This window comes from Lutra lutra, chromosome 18 (assembly GCF_902655055.1).
Source record: "Lutra lutra chromosome 18, mLutLut1.2, whole genome shotgun sequence".
In the NCBI taxonomy this organism is placed as follows: domain Eukaryota; kingdom Metazoa; phylum Chordata; class Mammalia; order Carnivora; family Mustelidae; genus Lutra; species Lutra lutra.
The window spans coordinates 17,265,626-17,289,745 of record NC_062295.1 but is presented as its reverse complement, the minus strand read 5'-3'; the positions used below and the strand labels follow the sequence as shown (position 1 = coordinate 17,289,745).

Genomic DNA, 24,120 nt, shown 5'->3' with positions numbered 1-24,120 from the left:
GTGGAATTACTGATTGGAAAAGAAAAGTTGATAGCTGGGATATAAGTAGTGCCCTTGTAACCATACGGCCAAGTTAATGTCGAGGAACCACATACATTCATAACATATTTATCATCTTTTCAAATGCTTCATAAACTTTTGTACTTCTCCTTTATTCTAGATATAAACCACAATACTTCAGGATCCCATTATGAAAATTCGCAGCGGGGACCTGGGTCTTCTCCGAGTGACTCTAGCACAAATTGTAAGAATGCTGTTGTAAACGACTCCCTTGAAAAAGAAGCATGGCCCTCAGTCCCTGGCAGTGATCCAGAGTTGGCTTCAGAATGTATGGATGCTGATTCTGCCTCCAGTTCTGAATCAGAGAGAAACATCACTATCATGGCTTCAGGGAGCACCGGCGGTGAAAAAGATGGCCTTCGGAATAGCACTGGACTTGGTTCCCAAAACAAGTTTGTGGTTGGTAGCAGCAGCAATAATGTGGGCCATGGAAGTAGTACTGGGCCATGGGGTTTTTCCCATGGAGCCATAATAAGCACATGTCAGGTCTCTGTGGATGCTCCTGAAAGCAAATCAGAAAGTAGCAACAATAGAATGAATGCTTGGGGCACTGTAAGTTCTTCATCAAATGGAGGGTTAAATCCAAGCACTTTGAATTCAGCTAGCAACCATGGTGCCTGGCCAGTATTAGACAACAACGGACTTGCCCTCAAAGGGCCTGTAGGGAGCAGTAGTTCTGGCATCAATATTCAGTGCAGTACCATAGGCCAGATGCCTAACAATCAGAGTATTAACTCTAAAGTGGGTGGTTCTTCCACCCATGGTACCTGGGGAAGCCTTCAGGAAACTTGTGAATCTGAAGTAAGTGGTACACAGAAGGTTTCATTCAGTGGTCAACCTCAGAATATTACCACTGAGATGACTGGACCAAATAACACTACTAACTTTATGACCTCTAGTTTACCAAACTCCGGTTCAGTACAGAATAATGAACTGCCTAGTAATACAGGGGCCTGGCGTGTGAGCACAATGAATCATCCTCAGATACAGGCTCCGTCGGTTATGAATGGCACTTCCCTTTCTCACCTTAGCAATGGAGAGCCAAAAAGCGGAGGCTCTTACGGTACTACGTGGGGTGCCTATGGTTCTAATTACTCTGGAGACAAATGTTCGAGCCCTAACGGCCAAGCTAATGGTGACACTGTGAATGCAACTCTAATGCAGCCTGGCATAAATGGGCCTATGGGCACTAACTTTCAAGTGAACACAAATAAAGGAGGAGGCGTGTGGGAGTCTGGGGCAGCAAGTTCCCAGAGTGCGTCGTGGGGAAGTGGAAATGGCGCAAATTCTGGAGGAAGTCGACGAGGATGGGGAGCTCCCGCACAAAACACTGGCACTAATATACCCAGCGTGGAGTGGAGCAAACTGCCTAGCAATCAGCATTCCAATGACAGTGCAAATGGCAACGGTAAGAAGTTTACAAACGGATGGAAATCTACTGAGGAAGAGGATCAGGGTTCTGCCACATCTCAGACAAATGAGCAGAACAGTGTGTGGGCCAAAACAGGAGGTACAGTGGAGAGTGAAGGTAGTACAGAAAGCACTGGACGCCTCGAGGAGAAAGCAACTGGGGAAAATCAGAGTAGAGATAGGAGAAAAATTGATCAGCACACATTACTCCAAAGCATCGTAAACAGAACTGACTTGGATCCACGTGTCCTCTCCAACTCTGGTTGGGGACAGACTCCTATTAAGCAGAATACTGCCTGGGATACAGAAACATCACCTAGAGGGGAAAGAAAGACTGACAATGGGACAGAGGCCTGGGGAAGCTCTGCAACACAGACTTTTAACTCAGGGGCATGTATAGATAAGACTAGCCCTACTAGTAATGATACCTCATCTGTATCGGGGTGGGGAGATCCCAAACCTGCTCTGAGGTGGGGAGATTCCAAAGGCTCAAGCTGCCAGGGGGGATGGGAAGATGACTCTGCTGCTACAGGAATGGTCAAGAGCAATCAGTGGGGGAACAGCAAAGAAGAGAAGTCCGCATGGAATGATTCGCAAAAGAGCAAACAGGGATGGGGTGATGGACAAAAATCAAGCCAAGGGTGGTCCGTTTCTGCTGGTGAAAACTGGGGGGAGACTTCAAGGAGTAACCATTGGGGTGAGGCTAATAAGAAATCTAGCTCAGGAGGTAGTGACAGTGACAGGTCCGTTTCTGGTTGGAACGAACTTGGTAAAACTAGTTCCTTTACTTGGGGAAATAACATAAATCCAAATAATTCATCAGGATGGGATGAATCTTCTAAACCTAATCCTTCCCAGGGATGGGGAGACCCTCCAAAGTCTAATCAGTCTCTAGGTTGGGGAGATTCGTCAAAGCCAGTCAGTTCTCCAGACTGGAACAAGCAACAAGACATTGTCGGGTCTTGGGGAATCCCACCAGCTACAGGCAAACCTCCTGGTACCGGCTGGCTGGGAGGACCTATACCAGCCCCAACAAAAGAAGAAGAGCCCACAGGCTGGGAGGAACCATCCCCAGAATCCATACGTCGCAAAATGGAGATTGACGACGGAACTTCAGCTTGGGGAGATCCGAGCAAATACAACTACAAAAATGTGAACATGTGGAACAAAAACGTCCCAAATGGCAGCAGCCGCTCAGACCAGCAAGCACAGGTACACCAGTTGCTGCCATCAGCAAGTGCCATCTCAAACAAAGAGGCAGGCAGTGGCTCCGGTAAGTTTTCATGTAATGGAGTCTGACCGTGTTAGAAGATAGTTCACACTATTGTAAGCCTCATTTCTTCAATGTACTGTTGCTACATTTGATTTGTTTAACAGAGTATTTGAATATGCACACAAAGAGCTTTCCCCCTCTAATCCAGGAGAAACTTCTAGGGAAGAAAGAAATAGATGGAGCATTGAACAACAGGGATCAGAGCTCTGCCTGTGGTCCCTGTTGGTTGTGAGTCTCCCTTTTCTGCTAGGAAGACTTCAGAAGGTGGAGTCTGGAAAGTGGTGTCAAGTGGGAGTGCCCTACACTTCCTAGTTCTTCTGAGTCAAGCCATTACTTTTTGGTTTTGTTATTTGATTACAGTGTCCTCAGAAATAAAATAAGCATCCAGATACAATACTCTCTAAATACCAGGTGCTATGTTTAGCCTTAGAAGGGATTTATTTAAGTAGACATGAAATCCAGGTCTAACTGTTATTTAGACAGCATGTATGTTTGTGTACTTAAAACTTTTGATAATACCTTTCTGGCCTATTCCCACATATTCCCACTCATAACCAGGAGCTAATTCCTATCTGCAGATTATCTTGACAATGGCATTTTCATTAAGTGTCACTGGAATGCATTGTTTTTGTTAATGATGTTTTATTGAGTAATAGTCCCTTCAGAGGTAGTAATAGGAGTGTTTTCATGAGTTAACCTTTCAGCATCCAGTTTTTCCCCCAGGTATAGTTTATTGTATTAATTTAGATTTAAGTCTTAGAAGAAACAGGTATGTATCTAAGGGAAATGCTGTTTTGGTTCCATTGAACAATGTTTATGGCTTTGCTTTGCACAACCTGATACCTCAGAATTTTTAAGGAGGATTGTCTGGTTCCGTTGAACAATGTTTATGGCTTTGCTTTGCACAACCTGATACCTCAGAATTTTTAAGGAGGATTGTCCAACACCTATAAAAATAAGATGCCTAGGTATGTTAGTCTTGTAGATATTTATTTATTTATTTATTTATTTATTTATTTATTTATGCATGCCCCAGAACAGTGATGTTGAAAGGTTGCATGCACTTAACGGTAAAAATTGAGTACACATACTTACCCAGCTTGATTACCTGCTTGGATTCAGTAGGTTTGGCTCATAATGACTTGACTTTTCCAGAAATTAAATTTATCTTCAAAGGAGGAGGCTTGCTATTATTAAGGTCGTTCGAAACAATCTGGTCTATACCCAGAGGGCAATTATGAAAGAAGAGATGGGAAAAAAAAATTCACACCGTGTAGTTAAATTATGATAATGGGAAATGATTTGTCATCTTTGCATAAAACAGATCCCCCCCTCCTTTTTTTTTTTTGTCCATCACAGCATCATTATTTGATCTGTGAATGTGAAGGTCTTCATCTTTTGTTCCCTAAGTATTCCTTATTGCCCCTTATTCCACCGCACCACCCTACCATGTGCTGATGACTTCTTTTCCCATACTTTCTAAAGGCTGGGGTGAGCCCTGGGGGGAGCCTTCTACTCCAGCCACAACTGTGGATAATGGTACTTCAGCATGGGGTAAACCCATAGACAGTGGTCCCAGCTGGGGGGAGCCCATTGCTGCAGCATCCAGCACATCCACGTGGGGCTCCAGCTCTGTTGGTCCTCAAGCATTAAGCAAATCTGGTAAGTTATTGATAATTCCCGGTAGCTATTTTGTCGCAGTGGTGGTCTCTCGTTGTCTATAATTAAATAATCAGATAATTTTTATATCCTTGATAAATGTACCTGTGTCTCATTATACTAGATGATTCACTGTTTGCCTCTTTGAATTTATAACTTGGTTTGCTCTTTTAGCTTTCTGAATTTCCTTATCTTTCCTTAGAACTGTGTTAATTGATAAGGATTTGCATGTACTTCACTAAATCTAAGTTATATTTTATCAAATAAGATTACCTAGTCAACCAACTTTCATGTTATCCAACATGAGAGACTGGATATATAATCATGTGAACACATATCCAAACTGTCTGGCTCAGGTTCCTGATTACTCCCTGAGTATTACAGAGAAAGTGAACAAAGTTCAGGAGGGACCTGGATGCAACATTCGGATGAACATTGTCACTGTCCCTTAAGTTGTGTGTGGGGTACTCCATAGGAATTCCAAGACTGAGTGTAGAGTTGAGATACTTTTCTGCTTATGACTTGTAATACTCTGTGGCCATTGTCTTTGCAAATATCTATCAAAAAGAATTCTTTGAAATTTCCTCGATCCTCTTTGCCCTGTGTGTTGCCATCCAGATTGTTAAATGAGTATGAACAAGAAGGCCACCATTGTTCCACATTAGGAGTCTTCTGTTTGTAAAAAGCGAGAGAGATGTTTCATTGCTTTTTTTTTTTTTTTTTTAAGTAGGCTCCGCACCCAGCGTGGAGCCAGTGTAGGGCTTGAGCTCAAGACCCTAAGATCAAGAACTGAGCTAAGATCAAGGGTCGGACACTTGAGTGACCAAGCCAAGCTACCCAGGCATCCCTGAAATTTTTAATTCAAAAAAACTTCTTAAAAAAATTTTTTTTCTTTCTTTCTTAGGCACGCCTGGCCAGTTCAGTTGGTAGACCACATGACTCTTGATCTCAGGGTTGTGCATTTGGGGCCCTTACTGGGTGTAGAGATTACTCTAAACAAAAAACCTTGTTTAGTGGAACCTTCAACTCAGTATAAAACATGCATCCTACCATGTAGATTTGGGAAGGGAAATAAAAGTCGTTTTTTGTTTTTTATTTTTTTTAATTCCCCAGTCCCCTTAATGAGTGCTCATCCTCCAGAAAGAATTGTTTGATTAAAGCATGTTTTTCTTTATGTCACAAATCCACAATCAGGGCCAAAATCTATGCAAGATGGCTGGTGTGGTGATGATATGCCATTGCCTGGAAATCGCCCCACTGGCTGGGAAGAGGAAGAGGATGTAGAGATTGGAATGTGGAATAGTAATTCATCTCAAGAGCTTAACTCATCTTTAAATTGGCCACCATATACAAAGAAAATGTCATCGAAGGTAAACATTTCAAGGGCAAAGCTCTTGAAACTTTAAATTCCACAGGTAGTTTACCCTCAGAAAAGTAATATTCTTCCTGCCCATTTATGGCAATCAGTACAGTGCAGGCAGTCCCCAACTTAGGTATAGCCTCTTGTATGGGCAGCCACCTAGGAAACGGAAGACTGCAGGAACTTCCTTTCTCCCCACTGCTACAGCTTGGTATTTCTCTCCTCCTCCCCTTCCACCAGTGCTGCCTGGGACAACCCCTCACTCCAGGGTGGTGCCTGCAGTGGTGGGGGTGAAGAGAAGGGCAGATCTCCATGTTGACTCTTTCCGTCGCGCTGCCAGTTCATCTCCCATTCCATGTCACCTGCAGTCCTGACCTCCCCTTTATCCAGAATAACCATCTTTTTCATCCCCCATCTGTAGCCCCCCCCCTCCTCCCCCGGAAGGTCCTGTGACAAAAATCCCTAGGAATGAGCAGAGTTTGATTTTTCTCTGATATGTGGACAGATCTTATTCCCAGACCTGCTGGTGCATCAGAGCCCTATGGCGTTCTTTACAAGTACGGCTTCCAGTACCCCAGGCCTCCTACAGTTCTGGAAATCAGACCCCAGATGTCTCTGATGCAGAGCCAGAGCTGAGAAGCACTGACGTAGAACATTGGTTCTTAACACGTGCTGTTGGATGCTGGTGTCAGATTCTTTTGGGGACCATTTTCAGAATATGTGCCCAGACCCCCAGGTGGTTCTCCCTACCCCACCCTATTTGAGAACCGGTCTCCCCTGTCTCCCGCCACCCCCTGACCTTAGAGGTCAAATATCCAGTAGTTCCACTAGTTGCCCACCAGGGTTCCTCCCTTTTAATCCTGGGATTCTCAGTCTAGGACCTACCATTTCCATTTAAAAATATGTTTCATGTGGCTGAATTTGCCCATTGCCTCTCCATATAGCTTTTGAAGTGCTTTCCCATATTTTACATAAGCCATTTGATCCTCATGACCTTCCAAGGTAGAATACCGATGAGGAATTTGAGACCAGAAAAGGTGGTGACTTGCCCAAAGATGCATAACTAGCAAGTGACAGAGCAAGGACTTAAGTTTAGGTCTTCCGATTCCAAACCCTGTGTTCTTCCCACTGGACCATGCTGTTTTGTGACTTTGTCTTTCCTTACAGGGTCTGAGTGGCAAAAAAAGGAGAAGGGAAAGGGTGTGTAGCCTTTTTACTCTTTCTCCTTTGTTCTGCTAGTAAAAATCTTTTAGAAAGCAACTGCAAACACTTATTTAGCCTCTGCTGTGTGCCAGGTACTGTGCTTGGTGCTGGGGATTCAAAAACACTAGGAAATGAGCTGCACCCTCGAGGAGCTCAGAGTCTAGTGTGGGGCTGTAGGAGAGGGCTGAGGAGTGACCACTTGAGTTTGGAAGATGCCTGTGGGTGGGCCGTGCCAGGGAAAAAAATAGCCTGACTAGTAACCTGTAGAATTTCTGGAAAGAGGTAACAAGAGATCTGGCTCTATAGTTAGATTAAGGGCAGATATGGGACCACTGGATGGCTCAGTGGGTTAAGCCTCTGCCTTCGGCTCAGGTCATGATCTCAGGGTCCTGGAATCGAGCCCCACATCGGGCTCTCTGCTCAGGAGGGAGCCTGCTTCCCCCTGTCTCTCTGCCTGCCTCTCTGCCTACTTGTGATCTCGCTCTGTCAAGTAAATAAAAATAAAATCTTAAAAAAAAAAAAGATTAAGGGCAGATAGTAAAGTCTTTTCATTATCATGCCAAAGAAATTGAACTTTATTCTGTATAAAATATGGAGCCAGTGAAATTGCATAGAAGGCAACATGAGTTGGGTTTTTTTTTTTTAATTACCTTATTTAAAGAAAGCTGACCAGTGATTCTATGAAAGATAATTGGCACAGAGGAGAGACCAGAGTTGGGGGATCTCAGTCAGGAAGCTTCTGCATTCATTCGGGTGAAAAGTGAGGGCCTGAATTGGGAAGCCAGAGTGGATGTGTAGTGCAAGGGACTGATTGGAGAGGCATTTCAGAATAGAAGGGACAGAAGGCCTCAGCAGCCATTTAGGCATGGGGGCGGGGGTAGGGGGCAGAGGAATCAAGGAGGACTTCAGAAACCGTGGCGAGGGTTAGGTGCTTGCTTCAGAGACCTGCGCTTGGGAGGGGGGATTGTGAAGCTGTGTTCTGTCCCATGGTCGGAAGGAACAGGCGGTAGCAATGGGAAAGGGGAATTAAGGTGACAGACCGAGAGTGGCTGGCCCTGTGGTCCCTGTGGCATCTAGCCTCCTGTCAGCCAGGCTCATCATCGAGGACCATATTCCCTCAAAACATGTCTCAAAGTCATTTCTGTACTGCCCATGCCCAGCCAGCCATGGCAGCCAGCACCAGGGCTGACGGTGGGGGGGAACCAGCCTCAGCTGCCGCTGGGGTACTGTGTTCCTCGGCAACACAAATTAAAATTTTGAAATAGCTTTTCATTTGGAAACATGGGATGCTTTTTCAGTACAGTGCTCATAGCATAATTAAATTACTGGTTACATTGGCTTCTTTGGACTAACCTATGGAACCTAACAACTACTTTGACTTTAGTGTGGTGTCAGAACTCCACAAATCCAGATTGTAATGAAGCACTTAGAACACAGTCCAGTTGTAAACTGGAAACTGATGAGCAGTTCTCATTATTCTGAGGATCTTTTTTCTTTTTGTGGGTCAAGGCCCTTTGCTTCCGTCTTTTCCTTCTGACTTCTTGCCTTTAGAGATTTCTCTGTACATTACAGCTATACCAGAGGACTGGCGCAAAGGAAGTTGAAAATCAAATAAGTTGATTTGTAATTGTTAACAACTCTGCTAAGAGTTTGTTGGAGGAGAATTTAATTGGCTAAAAATGAGAGTTGGGAATTGTCTTGAAGTTTTTATTAATCCATCACTGTGCTCAGATCAATAGAGGTGGCCATGGTAGCTTTCTACTCTTTTGTTTTCCAAAGGGAACCATGAAAGGTGGAAACAAACAAGAAGAAGCTTGGATAAATCCATTTGTTAAACAGTTTTCAAATATCAGTTTTTCGGTAAGTGTATTTTCCTAGCAGCCCCCTCCCCTTTTAATGGTGGTCTGTAAATTTACTCTAAGTACGGTTTTTTAAAAGGTTTTCTTAACAAGTTACTACGTCTTTTAGTTGTATGCCTGTGCTGGAGGTTAGAGTAAAATTGGCTTTGAAGCCGCCTTTATTTTTATAATTTTAGCTAAAAATATTGATCACATCTTATTTTGAAAATTTTTTCTTATTAGGCAATGAAAAGAGTTTTTCAGTCCTTAATTTTTGACAAATAGTGAAGTAAAGTAAAAAATTTATCTTTAATTTATTTACACTGATAAATTAAGACCTGCTAACACACTGTGTTTTCTTACTTCAGAGAGACTCACCAGAAGAAAATGTACAGAGCAATAAGATGGATCTTTCCGGAGGTAAGAAAAAGTTAAATCAGTTGGGGTTCATATTCATCATGGATGGACAAATGTTTCTGTGATGTCATGGTTCTAAGTAAGCACTGACCTGGACCAAGAGAGTGGAGATCTGAGTTCTTGTCACAGCATTCCTGTGCTCTCAGCATACACTAGAGTGCGGTGGTGTATGAGTGGACTGCCTTCAAAGTACAAGTCACTGTGCAGGTCTAAGGTCATCATGATTGTAGTCTGTGATGATCTCAGATCTAGTCCAATCAAAAAGGAGTTATCCAGGTTGGGTGATAGACTCTTAGTAATTTAGGAAACCGTAGGTGCAAAGGCCCAGATCATATGACAGAGACAAGTTGAACCGGGCTAGAGAAATGGAAATAGTTCCATGCAGTAGAAGAAATATAAATTAATTGTGGTGGTGGGAGTGTGGTAATGAGAGAAGCTTCGACTGGGGGAGGGTGCTAGAATATGAGGCAGGTGCTAAATCATGAGGAGCTGGGGGCTTTGAACTTCATTCTGGAGGTATGGGATTAAGTAATTTTAAATAGGACAATGACATGATTGGGATTTATGTTTTTAAAAAAATGTGGCTACAGGTTGAAAACATCCTAGGACAGAAGAGATTGGTGGCAGAAGACTGAGAAAAAGATACTAAAAGTATCAGAAGTGGTTCGAGATTTGTTGCAGTAGCCAATGATGATTTCAAAGCTCTAAATAAGATCGTAGGTGGGCAGCCTCTTTATTCAGTGAAGATGAAGGAATTAGGATCAACAAAGTTGAGAACCAGTCTGAACCAATTCATTGTCGAGGTGGGGGGTGGGTGTGGTGAAAGCTGATTTCCAGCTTGCTTGCTTTCAAGATTTTATTTATTTGAGAGAGAGAGAGAGAAAGAAAGAAACAGAAGGAGCAGGGGGAGGGAGAGATTTCCAGCTTTCTTGACTGGACACTTTAGTAGGTGGTAGTGTTATTCTGTCAGTCTGATTCCAGGCAGGAGAGTGAATTACACAGTGATTTGAGCAGGAAGGTTTATTAATATAAATATGAAGAATTATTCTTATAGTAAAGGTTCGACTAGTAAGAAGTAGAGGGACCACAAAAGAAGGTAGAGTAGCAGAGGTAAGGAAAGATCACTAACCTTAGGACAGAGAGACTGTGCATCTGAGCCAGGGCTGAGATCCAGACCCTTGGACCTGGCCCTCTGCTCACCACATGGCAGAGATGTCACTGTGGTGCCACACTGGAACCACAGGATATCTGCCTTCTGGGGAGGTGTCTCACTTGAGCTCTGCTACAAAACTGCCACAGTGGCTGTTGGTGGGAGCAATAAGCCTGGCCGGGGCATGTGTCTGGGGCACCTGCCTGTGCTGCAATAGAGAGCACTGGGACCTGGGAGGCACCATTGGTCTTCTGGCGGTGTCTCCTGCAGCCTCTACCGACAAAGCTGCAGTGTCAGCTGGCAAAGGGAAAAATAGGTAAAGGGTCTAGATCCCTTTATTTTGGGGGGGCAGTGAGAGCTGAGAGGCAGTGGGTTGATGATTGGTACAGTTCACCCCACCCTGTGACCACCCATCTTCCGTACGCACCCTTGTGCACACACTTCCGCTCCACTGTAGTGGCAAAGCGACTGTCTCACTTCTTAGCTAGGTACAGCTTTCTCTCCTACAGGTGAGGAAGTCTGCCCTCTCATCAAGTTGAGATAGACATAGTCCCAAGAGTTGTTGCATTCATTTTTGGCTGCTCAGAGTCAGTCACAGTTGAGACTAAGGACTCAGTTGTAAAGTTAACTTTCAGTATCTTGTGAATAAAATATAAATGGGAAAGAGAAGAAGTGGTCAGCCTATACAACCACACTCGTGTAATGAGCCATAGAAAGCATGCAGAGCGAGTCCTGCCCACGTTTCTGTTGTGGTCACAAGCTGTGGTTGGTGTGGATGGCTTCTTTCTTGCAGCACCCATTCCTGCTGCCCCACTCTCAGCCATACCTCAGCACCCTGTGTTCTGCTGGTACAGTGACCCAAACCTCTGTTCCCAGAGGGTCTGAGCCCTTATTCATGTACCTTTTCTTGATTGCTGTAGTTTTTATTTAACCTTTACTAGTGGGCCTGGAAATACTGAAGAGCGCCCGCCAGAGAACCCCTGGATTCGAATCCTTGTGGCCTTCATTTTATATTAGAAAACCCATTTCCCCTTGGTGCTCAGAAACAATCACGCCAGCCAATACACAAGCTCCTTTTTGCCTGTGGTTCAGTGGCACAGGAAGGCAAAATGTCCAGGTATAGTGTTCATCTTATAATTCAGCTGCCTGACGTGTGTCCTGGTAGAACCATTTTGTCTCTTGAGATCTCCAAACCTGCAGAGTTGCCAGACCGGGAAGCAAGAATTCTCTGAGTGGTTTATGAGGTATAATAGTGAGAGAAGCCACTCTCATACTCACCTTTTGATTTCCAGACCTCTGTATTCTGGCGATGTGGAAGACACTGTGTCCTATGAGGCAGAAGCCTATCCCCCTTCTCTCCCTTTTTAAGATTTGTTTATTTGAGAGAGAGAGAACACAGGAAGGATAGAGGGAGAGAAAAACTCAAGCAGACTCCAAGATAAGCACACAACCTGGCATGGGGTTCGATCTCACAAACCTGAGATCATGACCTGAACTAAAGTCAAAGGTCAGACGCCTAACCAACTGTACCACCCACGTGCCTGTCCTTTGCGGATGTTGTCCCCTGACTTGCTCTGTAATCATTTCTGCCTATCAGTTTGGTTAGCTACTTTTGGGTGATGATGTATGCAGTCAGACCAGTTGATCCCATGGACATGATCCCATCACTGTCCTCCTCTTGCTGTGGAGTGAGTTCCTTGATTAGACGCAGTGCTGTGAGAATTAAGCCTTCTGCAAGACCACGAGTGGCAGAAGCATTACAGCCAGGAAAAGCAAATTCATATCCAGAATATGGGTGTGTTTCTGTGAGGACAGCGCTCTGCCGCCTCCTTGGCTCACCAAATGGCAGGGAAGTTGCTGTGCTGCTGTGCTGGTGGGACTTGCTGGAAATCTGCCCTCTAGGGTGCTGAGCAAAGCTGTTCATAGAGAGGTGTCTCACGGTTTTGAGGTATGTGGGAATGCTGGGAGACGCTGGCCAGGGGGTGTGGCTGAGCACCCTGTGCTGCAGGAATGGGGCAGTGGAGAAGCAGCCAAGTGAGCGCATTGAACTTCCTCCCTCGGTGGCTCTCCAGCGCCCTCTACTGACAAAGCCTGGCAAAAGAAAAATGTAAAGAGCCCGGATGTGCTTTTCACTCAGCAGTCAAAAAGGGTGACTTTGGAGCTGAGAGCCATTAAAGCAATCAGTAAGTGGCCATTATTAGAGATAAGAAATCTATAGGAATAACAGGTTCGGTAGACAAGAAATTGAGTTTAAAGTTTCAGAGAAGTCAAAATGAGGAGAGTAATGGACAGAGAAAAACAGAGGAGAAGATGTAAACCAGTCTGGTCTTCAGTTTCTTCATCTGCTAAACGGAGATGATAATAGTAGTGTTACCAGCATTAAATTCGAACACGCATTTTGAACAGTGCCTGGCACATAGTGTGCATCTATCCAGTGGTGCTTTGTCTTGGCTGTTTTTGTTATTTGTATCTGGGAACTATGCTTTTATTACTAAATTAAGCAGATTAAAGATGATGGAAGAAGTCTTAACCATCTTAGTACTGGTCTGTTTTCAAGTTAATTGGTTCAGTAAAATAACAGTATCTGCTAAACCCAACTTTGCTTCTGGGCATGCCAAATTTATTGAATGCATTTTTTACATGTTCTTGTCAAGGCAGAAGTCATGTCAGGGAGTGAATATTTTGCTTTCTGCTGTAAATTTATCTGAAACCAGTGAGATTGTTTTCCTACATAGTAACATAGTTTCCTGCATTTCTTAGGAATGTTACAGGACAAACGAATGGAGATAGATAAACATAGCCTAAATATTGGTGATTACAATCGAACGGTCGGGAAAGGCCCTGGTTCTCGGCCTCAGATTTCCAAAGAGTCTTCCATGGAGCGCAGCCCTTACTTTGATAAGGTAAGTTGTTTGTTTGTTTGTTTTGTTTTGTTTACCCCTGTGGCTGATAAACCAGTACACTTAATAGCATAATTTTCTCATCAGTGGTTTAGGGCATTTAATATAAAGTACTATAATCCGGTGCTATTACTGGATTCGTAGTTCATTCTCCTCTTTATGTTTCAGTTTAGCATAGGGATTGCATTTGTATTTTCTTCTTAATCCCGTAAAATATGTCTGGTTCTTTTTATGTACTCTAGAATTAACACTAATCTCTTCTGTTTTCTACCCGTTTCCTGTTGGTGCTGCAATGTCACGTGACTTCTCTTCTGTTCCTGCAATGATTTCTCCCTTCTGCTTGTTTGCTTGGCTGGTGTTGCACATCTTTCTGTCTGTCCACTCAGGATGGCATTGTAGCAGATGAATCCCAAAACATGCAGTTTATGTCCAGTCAAAGCATGAAGCTTCCCCCTTCAAATAGTGCACTACCTAACCAGGCCCTTGGCTCCATAGCAGGGCTGGGTATGCAAAACTTGAATTCTGTTAGACAGGTAAGTCCACGTGTGTATTTTAGGCTCTCTGTTGAATGATTTATATAAGTAATGAGATCTCTCTCACATGTAGTTACTGTGTTTAAATCAATAATACAGTGTAGTGCTGGGATGTCTGCCCCTGAAGAATCCCACTGGTATTCTTTCACTGTCGCTTGGTTTTGTAGAATGGCAATCCCAGTATGTTTGGTGTTGGAAACACAGCAGCACAACCCCGGGGCATGCAGCAGCCTCCAGCACAACCTCTTAGTTCATCTCAGCCTAATCTCCGTGCTCAAGTGCCTCCTCCATTACTCTCCCCTCAGGTAATCACTCCTTCCCTCCTCCTCTCTTCTCTTGACCTGGAGAAACTTGATATTTGAATCAGGCGGCTTGTGGCTCATCCTTGTGTCTTTGAGATGCAGCTAATTCAGCATCAGCTGTCCTTACAGAAGGATGTGGGCAGGGTAAAGAAAATGAGTCCAAGTTAAATGAAACCTAAAATTTACCATTACCTTCCGTAAAACACCTTAAGGGGAGGAGGGCAATAGCAAAGTAAATTGGCTGGTTTAAGATTCACCCTGTCACCTTTTAGTTAACCCAGGGAAGTATATATGAACAATAAAGCAGAAGAAGACAGAACATAACCAGCCCTCCAAGTAAATAGTCCACAGATTTAATTGTTCTATTGACAGTTCAGAATACACCGTACATTTAGTTAGTTTTGACTTACTTGATCAACATTATTAACTTGCCATTGTGATCCTAAGGTTCCAGTTTCATTGCTGAAGTATGCACCAAACAACGGTGGCCTGAATCCGCTCTTTGGCCCACAACAGGTAGCCATGCTGAACCAGCTATCCCAACTAAACCAGCTTTCTCAGATCTCCCAATTACAGGTAAGTAGAGTAACAGCCTTAGTCATATACGTTTATTGGGTGTCACCCATGTGCAGGAAGTGCTGCAGCAAACAGAGCCGGCGCTGTGGCCCTCAGGGAGCTTATGGTCTGTCAGTGAGGACAGGCTGCTCTGTGAGCACCCCCAGCTGGGTCTCAGGGGGTGGTGGGGGTAGGGTGACTGGGGAAAATGTCCCTGATGAAGTACAAGTTTATATTGAACAAGAGACCCAATTCTACGGTGGCTTGAGGCCAGGGAGTCCCAGGAAGAGGTGACGCCAGATGAGGCGACACTGTAGGTGTGTGCATCCGCGGCCGTCACCTGAAGCTCGCAGCTCTGTGACGCCGAGACGCTGACAGCCTTTTCACCCTCTTCCCTCCAGCGATTGTTAGCGCAGCAGCAAAGGGCCCAGAGTCAGAGAAGCGTGCCTTCTGGGAACCGGCAGCAGCAAGACCAGCAGGTAGATGACGTCCGTAATCTGAACTCATTGCAGTAGAATTGTAACGAGATGCAAAATGCCTTTATTAAAATAGAGTGGAATATGTGGTTGGTTAAGTCTACTGTTTGCCTAGAAGTCCTCTTAACTGATATGCAGCTGATTGTTCACCTTCCTGCCTAGGAGGAGGGGTGAATTGGGCAGTGAGGAGGAATATGTGGCTATCTGGGAAGCCTTTCTGTCCACCGTGTTTCCCAATCATCTCCCTGTTTCCAGGGTCGACCCCTTAGCGTGCAGCAGCAAATGATGCAGCAGTCCCGGCAACTCGATCCCAGCCTGTTGGCGAAGCAGCAGACCCCGCCATCTCAGCAGCAGCCACTCCATCAGCCAGCCATGAAATCTTTCCTCGAGAATGTCATGCCCCACACTACACCTGAGCTGCAAAAAGGGCCCTCACCAATAAATGCTTTCAGCAACTTCCCGATAGGTAGGTTTCTCGTTACCCTGAGCATTCGGGTGATGCTTGGGGCCCCTGGCTTACTGTGTCTGCTCCTCGAGCAGCACAGTTTTGTCCCCTCGGGAAAACCATGCCGGCCCTGGGACCCATTCCTCTCCAAGAGCTGCTTTGCCTCTTGCCGGTTCAGCCAGTCTTCTTGCTTCAGGGAAGGCCTCTTTCCATGGAAGAAAACGATGCTGTTTCCAAACCCCCTGCTCTTTTACAGTGGGTTGGAATAAACATGAAGTTGCTCTGAAGCCCCAGGTAGCTTCATTGTAGGGTAGAAGAGGGAAGGTTAGCAGTAACCATGTGCCAGAGATGCTCTGAGCTGCGCTGCTCTGCAGGGACAGCTGGGAACAGTTACATCTGTGCTTTCGGAACCTGGAACTGTGATTCTCACCTGCATAGTGAGGGATGGTCTCTGGTCTGAGTGGAGAAAATCAAGGCTAGAGGAGGATTGCCTTGGTCGTCCCTGCAGTTGCTCCCTCTTTCCTTTCTTCGCTCTGTCCCCAGGCATTATTCCCTCTGGAAATTTCAGGTCTGAATGTTTTCTCCTTCTTTGAGTCTCTTTTCTCCTTTGTGACTTTGATTCTATTTTGAACCTTGATCACACCCTCTTCATTTTGCTTTTTCTTTCTGTCTTTTCCTGTAACCGTGTTTTCTTGTAAACCAGCTTGGTTGGTTGCTGGCCCAACTGGCTCCAAGACAGTCAGTTAGTGTGCATGTTCTGGGCTGTGGGCAGGGCCTGGGGCCTGCTGTTGCTTCATTCTGGCTGGATAGTACACATTTTGGCTCTCCCTGGTATTGCTGTGGACTCTCAGCTAGGACGTGGGTTGCACTTTGAGTCCTTGGGTGGTGAGCAACCTCACTAGGTTTCCGGAAGCAGTTCCCTTGCCAGTTACCAATGTAGATAAATACTTTAGAATTTATCTACATTGTGATCCCAGAGACAATAGTCGTGTGGTGAAAGAATACTCAAGTACATTGAGACATTGTGATCCTAACCAGTGAAGGGAAGTGATTCTTACTGTTTGCATACTAGACATACAAATTGGGCCATTGAGGAGGTAAGTTTCGAAATATGGGATTTCCTGTTCTGACTGGCTTTATAGCAAGAGCTACTTCTCCCGGGGTGCCTGGGTGACTCAGTCCATCTCTTGGTTTTGGCTCTGGTCGTGTTCTCAGGGTCATGAGATTGAGCCTCAGGCTCCGTTGGCGCTCAGCACAGAGTGTGCTTGAAGAGTCCCCACCCCCTGCACGTGTGCTCACATGTGCAGGCACATGTGCCCCCCCCCCCAAATAAATAAATACAAATCCTTTAAAAAAACCTACTTCTTGGTTAAGAAGTCTGCTGAACCTGTACAAACACAGTATGGTTGTCTAAATCAGGCACTGGCAAACTAGAGCCTGTTGACCAAATTTGGCCAGCTGGCTGGTTTTGTAAATAAAGTTTTATTGGAACACAGCCTTGCTCTTTTGTTAATGTGTTATTCTGTGGCAGCTTTTTTGCTACAACAGTGTTACGTAGAGACACTGAGACCTTGTGCCCCACAGAGCCTGAGATAGTTACTGTCTGAACAGGTTCACAGAAAAATTTGCCAGGTCTTGGGTTTAGCTAAGGAGTCCAGAGAGCAGCAAATGTAATTGCTCTCTCCAAAAATAAGGGATGATATTAGAGAATTCACACTGTTAAAGTTTTTAAATTTGAATGACCTGTTATCAGTCACATGGACTGTCATGAAACCCAAGTATTGAAAACTAATTTGTTTTGAAATTCAGAATAGGACACAATGTGGCTGTGTGTTAAACAAAGATTCTGGTTCCCACTGGAGTCTTTTTTTTTTTTTTTTTAAGATTTTATTTATTTATTTGTCAGAGAGAGAGAGAGAGTGAGCACAGGCAGACAGAGTGACAGGCAGAGGCAGAGGGAGAAGCAGGCTCCCCACAGAACAAGGAGCCTGATGTGGGACTCGATCCCAGGACGCTGGGATCATGACCTGAGCCGAAGGCAGCGGCTTAACCAACTGAGCCACCCAGGCGTCCCTGGAGTCTTTTTTTTAACAGGCATCTCAGATGATTTTGATATTGATGGTCCTTGGATTAAACTTAAGAAACCCTGGCTTAACGGTCAGTTTTCTGGCCAGAATATCTAAGATGGAAATTTCCATCCTTGTTCCAAGAGGGTATCTGAATCTGATGTGTGTCATCAGCAAAGTTCAAGGAAATTGTGCTTTGAGATATGAGAGTCTCACCCTTAAGTACAGTTGCTAGAGCAAGACATTTTTACTTTCAAGTGACAGTGTCTTTTGTCTGGCCAGTCAGTTGAAAATTGTTGTTTACAAGCAAAAGATAACAACTGAAAGTGTTTATTAATATTTCTTCATGCATGGTGCTCCTGGGGGATAGCTAAAGAGATCTATTTTAGGGGCGCCTGGGTGGTTGGTTGAGTGTCTGACTCTTGGTTTTGGCTCAGGTCAGGTTCTCAAGGTTGTGCGATAGAGCCTAGTGTTGGGCTCCGTGCTAGGCATGGAGACTGCTTGAGATTCTCTCTCCTCCTGCCCCCCCTGCCCCGCCCTCCCCTGTGCATGTACTGTCTTGCTCTAATACATAAATAACTCTTTAAAAAAAATATTTTATTGGAGATAAACTTTAATAATTGGGTTCCTTAAAATTATCTCTTCTTTCATCAAGGAATTTTAAAATTACCAAAATTATATGAAGAAATAGTTTTCCACAGTTGACACAGTTGTGGTTTTAACAGTTTGACGGTTTGAAAACATTGGGTTATTGAATAGTAGAATAGCTGCTAAGGATTTTTATTTGTTGCTCTCTGATAATGTAGCCATGGCTCTTCTCTCAGTGTTATTTCTGCACAGCCTTGGCTGGCGGCCCAGAGTGTCTGTTCTGCCTGCCTTGCCTTTGTCTGTAATCATTTGGCTGTGCCACATTTGCAGCGTGATATTTATTAAGGAACATTCACAGGATTGAAAACAGATTAGTTACATGTGCTTTTCCAGAAAATGGAAGTTATGGTATCAGAAGGAAAATGTGCTGTATTTTATAAAGTGGTTTTTCTGGGTACCTGGGTGGCTCAGATGGTTAAGCTGCCTTAGGCTCAGGTCATGATCTCCAGGTCTTGGGATTGAGCCCCACGTCAGGATCCCAGCTCAGTGAGGAGTCTGCTTCCCCTCTCCCTCTGCATCTCCCCCTGCTTGTGTTCTCTCTGTCTCACTTCCTTTCAAATGAATAAATAAAATCTTTAAAATAAATAAATAAAGTGGTTTTCTGTTGTTTTATTTTTAGGCTTGAACTCAAACTTGAATGTAAATATGGATATGAACAGTATTAAAGAGCCACAGTCAAGACTAAGGAAGTGGACTACAGTGGACAGCATTTCTGTGAACACATCTTTGGATCAAAACTCCAGCAAACATGGTAGGAAATAACATTCTTACATGTTGCACTTTAAAAAAAAAGTTGTAGACTACTAAATCTAGGTCTTTGCTTTATTCTATTTATTATTTATTCATTTATTTTTTAGAGGGAGGGCTGGGTTGAGGGAGAAGGAGAGAGAATCTTAAGCAGATAACACATCCAGTGTAGAGCCCAGCTCAGTCTCATGACCCTGAAACCGAGAGCCAGATCCTTTACCAACTGAACCACCCAGGCGCTTCTAGGCCTTTATTTTATTTTAAATGTCTTTTTTAGCCAAATTCTCTTATAACCTTTCCTCTTTACTGAAAAATGCTTTATTATTAAATCTTAGTTAAAATCAAAAAGCAAAATTAACTTTTATTACAGATTGTACAAAATAGAGATTGAGTATACGTTTGTGTTTTAAAAATTATTCCCCCTTTGATGGTCATTTAGGTTTCTACAGTTGGTTTTATTGTTCGATTATTCTACTTAGCATATACTCAATTTAGTATGTTGGGGGGAATATTAAAAACTCCCAGCATAGTTTGACTTCTGCCAGTTTTTTGTATAATGGCATATTTTCTTGATACATTTTGTTGCTATGTGTAAATCATATAGATTCAGTATTCTTGTTTTTTCATCTGTTAATTAAATTTTTTTTTAGAAACATCATTTTCATCTTATTTAAATTATCAATTCATCTAGCAGATGTTAATGGAGTAACTTCTGCTTTCCAAGGACTGTGCTAGGCCACTTGGAGCACATAGATACTTATGGACATGGATGTACACAGTTGAGCATATGTAAGCCAGGAAAAATACCCTGAAGGAACTCATTGTTTGGTCACAAAAATAAGCATGTGAACAACTTTAGTACGCTGTGATAGGTGCTATAAATGTGAATCCATATGATGGTAAAAATAGTATGATAATGTGAAGTCCATTGGAAGATTGAGTCAGGAATGAGGAACTGTGGGTGTAGTGGGTGTGGAAGGGCTTCACAGAGAGACTGCTGAGCCGAGTCTTTGGTGGTATCAAATAGTATCTATGAAATGAAGACTACTGGCCTTGGGTTAGTTAATATTAATCATACCACCTGCTAAAGTAAAGGAAACAAGAACATTCCTTTACCATGCAAAGGAGTAAAGAAAGAATACCAAAGAGTATATAGCATTTGAAAAGCAAAAACAGGACAGCCTGGTAGGTTCTGTTGTGTGGACCTGTCACAGAGGTGAAGGGGCAGAGAAGAAGGAGGAGGAAGGCAAAGCCAGAATAGTAGGTATGGAGCAAATCACAGACAACTTTATGCCATCAATCATTTAGAACTTGAAAGTGGTGGCTATCCAAAGCACAGAAGACTCAAAGCAGTGCAAGACAGAAAGCAGTGGACACGGAGGGGATGAATGAGAAAGAGCCTTAGAATTAAGGATAGGAGGGCTGGGTAAGTAGCCTAACTACTTGGGCAAACATGTGATCATCCATGACGTACCTGCGTAGTCACTCCGTTGAGCGCTCTGTGGGACTGTGAACTCTTGCTGGGAGGGAGTGTGGGAGCACAGAGTGTAGGTAATGGTGGCAGAAATGCAGGAATCAGAGCAGGCATGGTGGGACAGATTCTGAATTGATTTTAGGCTTGTCACGTGTAGTATTTTGGGTAGTGCACAACATGGAAAAGCCCAGTAAGATATTAGGAATAGAGACCAGCAATTGGAAGAAAAATCTGAGCTAGAATAATGTTTGGTATTCATCACAGTGTAGGTCATGGACGTGGATAAGGTTGCCTCAGAGGAACAGAGCCTAGAAAAGAATAAGGACAGCATCCTGGAGCCGCTAGTGGTGAAAGGAGTGTCTGGAGGGGTCAGATGTGGAGAGCCAAGAAAATGCTTCTACCATGTGTTTATCTGTCTTTTGGGGTTAAAATGGATATTTCCATGTCTGCCTCGCTTATCTGAGCCTCAGTTTCTTTGTAAAAATGACCTGCCTCTTTCCTTCGTTGCACTGCTGTGGCAGGTGTACCGTCCCTTGTATGTTCTCCAGTGTTTGGCGTCCTGGCAGATACAGTGTGTCCTGTACAAGGGGTCCTCAGGCAGCATAGGTTTTGAAGTCAGATAACACTTGGGATTCCATCCTAGTTCCTAAACTCCTCAAGTCATGGTGTTTGCATCTGCAAAAGGAAATAATAACCTCCCAGAATTGGTGAGAGGACTGAATAAGGTAACGGCCATTCAGTTTCCCCTTATTGCCTGGCACCTGGTGTGCAGGCTTTGGGTGGCAGGGGCTTCCTGTAAGCAGCCTCTTGTCCTACTTGCTTTTTATCGGCTTCATTTAATAAAGTAATTTTGTATTTATACTTTGTCCTCTTTTTTTTTTTTTTTAAAGAATTCATTTGTTTGTCATAGAGAGCACAAGCATGGGGAGCAGCAGGCAGAGGGAGAAGCAGACTCTCCCACCTGAGCGAGGAGCCCGATGTGGGCCTCGATCCCGGGAACCTCAGCTTAACCAACTGAGTCACCCAGGTGTCCCTACTTTGTCTTCTTTTTAAACTTAATATTGATCTTTTTTTCCCACTGCATTTTGTTGCATATACCGTTCCTTTTGCACAAATCTGTAGTGTGAGCAGTAAATTGTTAAGTGTTTTAGTAATTAGCTTAAGCAGTAAATACCTCTGTTCTTATATAGCAACCTAATGAATGTATTCTAGGAATGTTCTTTTCAGAATAAGAAAGAAGATGTCAGTACTTTTTCTTTACTTCAATCTATATCCCTATCATTCCCCCCCCCCCCCCACTATTCTTCATTTACTTAATTTGACTCTTGAAACTTAGTCATTCTTTCTCTTCATTTTTTAAAAATTATTTTTCTGGGACACCTGGGTGATTCAGTCAGTCAGTCCAACTTCCAATTTTTGGCTCAGGTCATGATCTCAGGGTCATGAGATGGAACCCCCCACATGTCAGGCTCCGTGCTCAGCATGGAGTCTGCTTGAGATTCTCTCTCCCACTATGCCTCCCTCTGCTTGTGCTGGCTTGTTCACTTGTTTTTAAAAATTGAAAAATTAGGGCACCTGGGGCACCTGGGTGGCTCAGTGGGTTAAGACCTCTGCTTTCAGCTTGGTCGTGATCCCAGAGTTCTGGGATCGAGCCCCACATCGGGCTCTCTGCTCCGCGGGGAGACTGCTTTCTCCTCTCTCTCTCTGCCTGCCTCTCTGTCTACTTGCGATCTCTGTCAAATAAATAAATAAAATCTTTAAAAAAAAAAAGGGGCACCTGGGTGGCTCAGTCAGTTAAGTATCTGCCTTCAGCTCAGGTCATGATCCTATGATCCTGGATCGAGCCCCACGTCGGACTCCCTGCTCAGCAGGGAACCTGGTTCTCCCTCTCCTTCCACCTGCCACCCCCCCTTCTTGTGTGTGTGCATGCATTCTCTCTCTGTCAAATAAATAAAATCTTTAGAAATATTTTAAAATGATTTTTCTATTAATAAGACAAATTACTTAATATTTACCTGTTCTCCCACCCCAGGAATGTTCTTGTTTCCTTTACTTTAGCAAGTGGTATGATTAATATTAACTAACCCAAGGCCAGTAGTCTTCATTTCATAGATACTATTTGATATCACCAGACTTCTATTTTATCCCCTTAAAATCAAGAATGTTTGATAAGATGTATAATGTTTGGTTGCTTTTATTCTTTCTTTATGATTATATTGTTTTCTTCTTTGTAAAAATGATTTCAGAAATAGCCCTTGACCTGGTTGTGGTTTTGGTCTTCTGCTCCAGAAAGAAAGTGTGAAATCAGTATGTAAGAGCCTTCTAAATTTCAAGTCTTAGAATGTTGGCTTTTTTAGGGGCACCTGGGTGGTTCAGTCAGTTAATGTCCAACTCTTGATTTCAGCTCTGGTCATGGTCTCAGGGTTGTGAGACCAAGCCCTGCATCAGGCTCTGTGCTGGGTATGGAGTCTGCTCTGCCCACTTGTGCTTGCTCGCTCACTCTCTCTCAAAAAAAAAAAAAAAAAAAAAGGCTTTTTTTTTTTTTAAAGTTTTCAATCTGTTTGAAGAAAATGCCTTTTTTTTTTTTTAATTTACTATTTATTTATTTATTTGACAGCGATCACCAGTAGGCAGAGAGGCAGGCAGAGACAGAGAGGGGGAAACAGGCTCCCCCCTCCCAGCAGAGAACCTGACTCGGGGCTTGATCCCAGGACCCTGGGATCATGACCTGAGTCCGAAGGTAGAGGCTTTAACCCACTGAGCCACCCAGGCTCCCCAGAAAGTGCTTTTTTTTTTTTTTATAATGATACTTGCTCATACCCTCACTTCCTCCCAGAACTGCTCCTTCTTGACCAGTAACTCCTCCTCCTCTTAGCATCTCTCTGTCCTGGCAGAGATGTAGAATCTTCTTCTCAGGTGTGGTTGTTTTATTTGTTGGCTTTGTTTTCCCTTTTCCTTATATTAAAAAGAGAGAGAGAGAAATGTTGATTATCCTGTCTCTTATACTTTGGCATAGTTTTTCTTACAAAAGTAAAATTCTTATCTACCTGTATTCAGGAGCGCTCCCAAATCTGCCAGCCCACAGCTGATGTTTTGTTAGACCCTCACTGTGTTGAAAGTCATCTTTCAACATCACCAACATCTCTGTAAACATGCAGGAACTTTCATGTACAGATTCAGACATCTGGCATCTCTTTGGAAATGCGGAGGTCTGGCAGCACCAAGCTCGGAAACAGTAAGCACCAGAGTGGGGTGGCTGCTGCCCACGTACTTGAGGCTCATTGCCCCTCCCTGTTTGTCTTCTCTGCTCAACTCAGTGATGACATCATTTGCCATTTGCCTTTGCGCTTAGCTGGGGAGTGTGGTTGGTGTTGTTTCATTTCTCTTCTCACTCCCCTTACACCTGTCCCTTCCCTTCCATTGGTGGAGAGAGATTTTCCTATAGTCCCTAACCAGAGAAATGTTTGCCTGTAGTCATGCTTCTGTTTGGGGAAGGACCATGGGATTTTTGCCTGTAGCCAGCCTTCTTTGCTTCTTTATAGACACCAGTGGCCTTTTTGGCATTTGTGTTTCCCTGTTGTAGAAAAGAGGGGCTATTGTCCTC

General features: G+C 43.8%; 1 protein-coding gene across 8 annotated transcripts in view; it reads left to right on the top strand.

Moving 5' to 3' along the window:
* TNRC6A (trinucleotide repeat containing adaptor 6A) overlaps positions 1-24,120 on the top strand; it is a 106,593-nt gene that overhangs the window by 66,325 nt on the left and 16,148 nt on the right. For 6 of the 8 annotated variants that reach the window (XR_007124575.1, XM_047714482.1, XM_047714487.1 and 3 more), the window contains 13 exons: positions 161-2,743; positions 4,229-4,405; positions 5,597-5,772; positions 6,930-6,962; positions 8,745-8,825; positions 9,172-9,223; positions 13,131-13,273; positions 13,657-13,803; positions 13,971-14,108; positions 14,553-14,681; positions 15,062-15,139; positions 15,392-15,602; positions 18,915-19,046. Coding sequence is in view for 7 of the 8 variants with exons in the window: in XM_047714482.1 (XP_047570438.1) it covers positions 161-2,743; positions 4,229-4,405; positions 5,597-5,772; positions 6,930-6,962; positions 8,745-8,825; positions 9,172-9,223; positions 13,131-13,273; positions 13,657-13,803; positions 13,971-14,108; positions 14,553-14,681; positions 15,062-15,139; positions 15,392-15,602; positions 18,915-19,046 (4,080 nt within the window). In the remaining variant the exon portion in view is untranslated. The remainder of the gene's footprint in view (positions 1-160; positions 2,744-4,228; positions 4,406-5,596; positions 5,773-6,929; positions 6,963-8,744; positions 8,826-9,171; positions 9,224-13,130; positions 13,274-13,656; positions 13,804-13,970; positions 14,109-14,552; positions 14,682-15,061; positions 15,140-15,391; positions 15,603-18,914; positions 19,047-24,120) is intronic. The other 2 variants (XM_047714483.1, XM_047714485.1) reach the window with 2 other exon arrangements.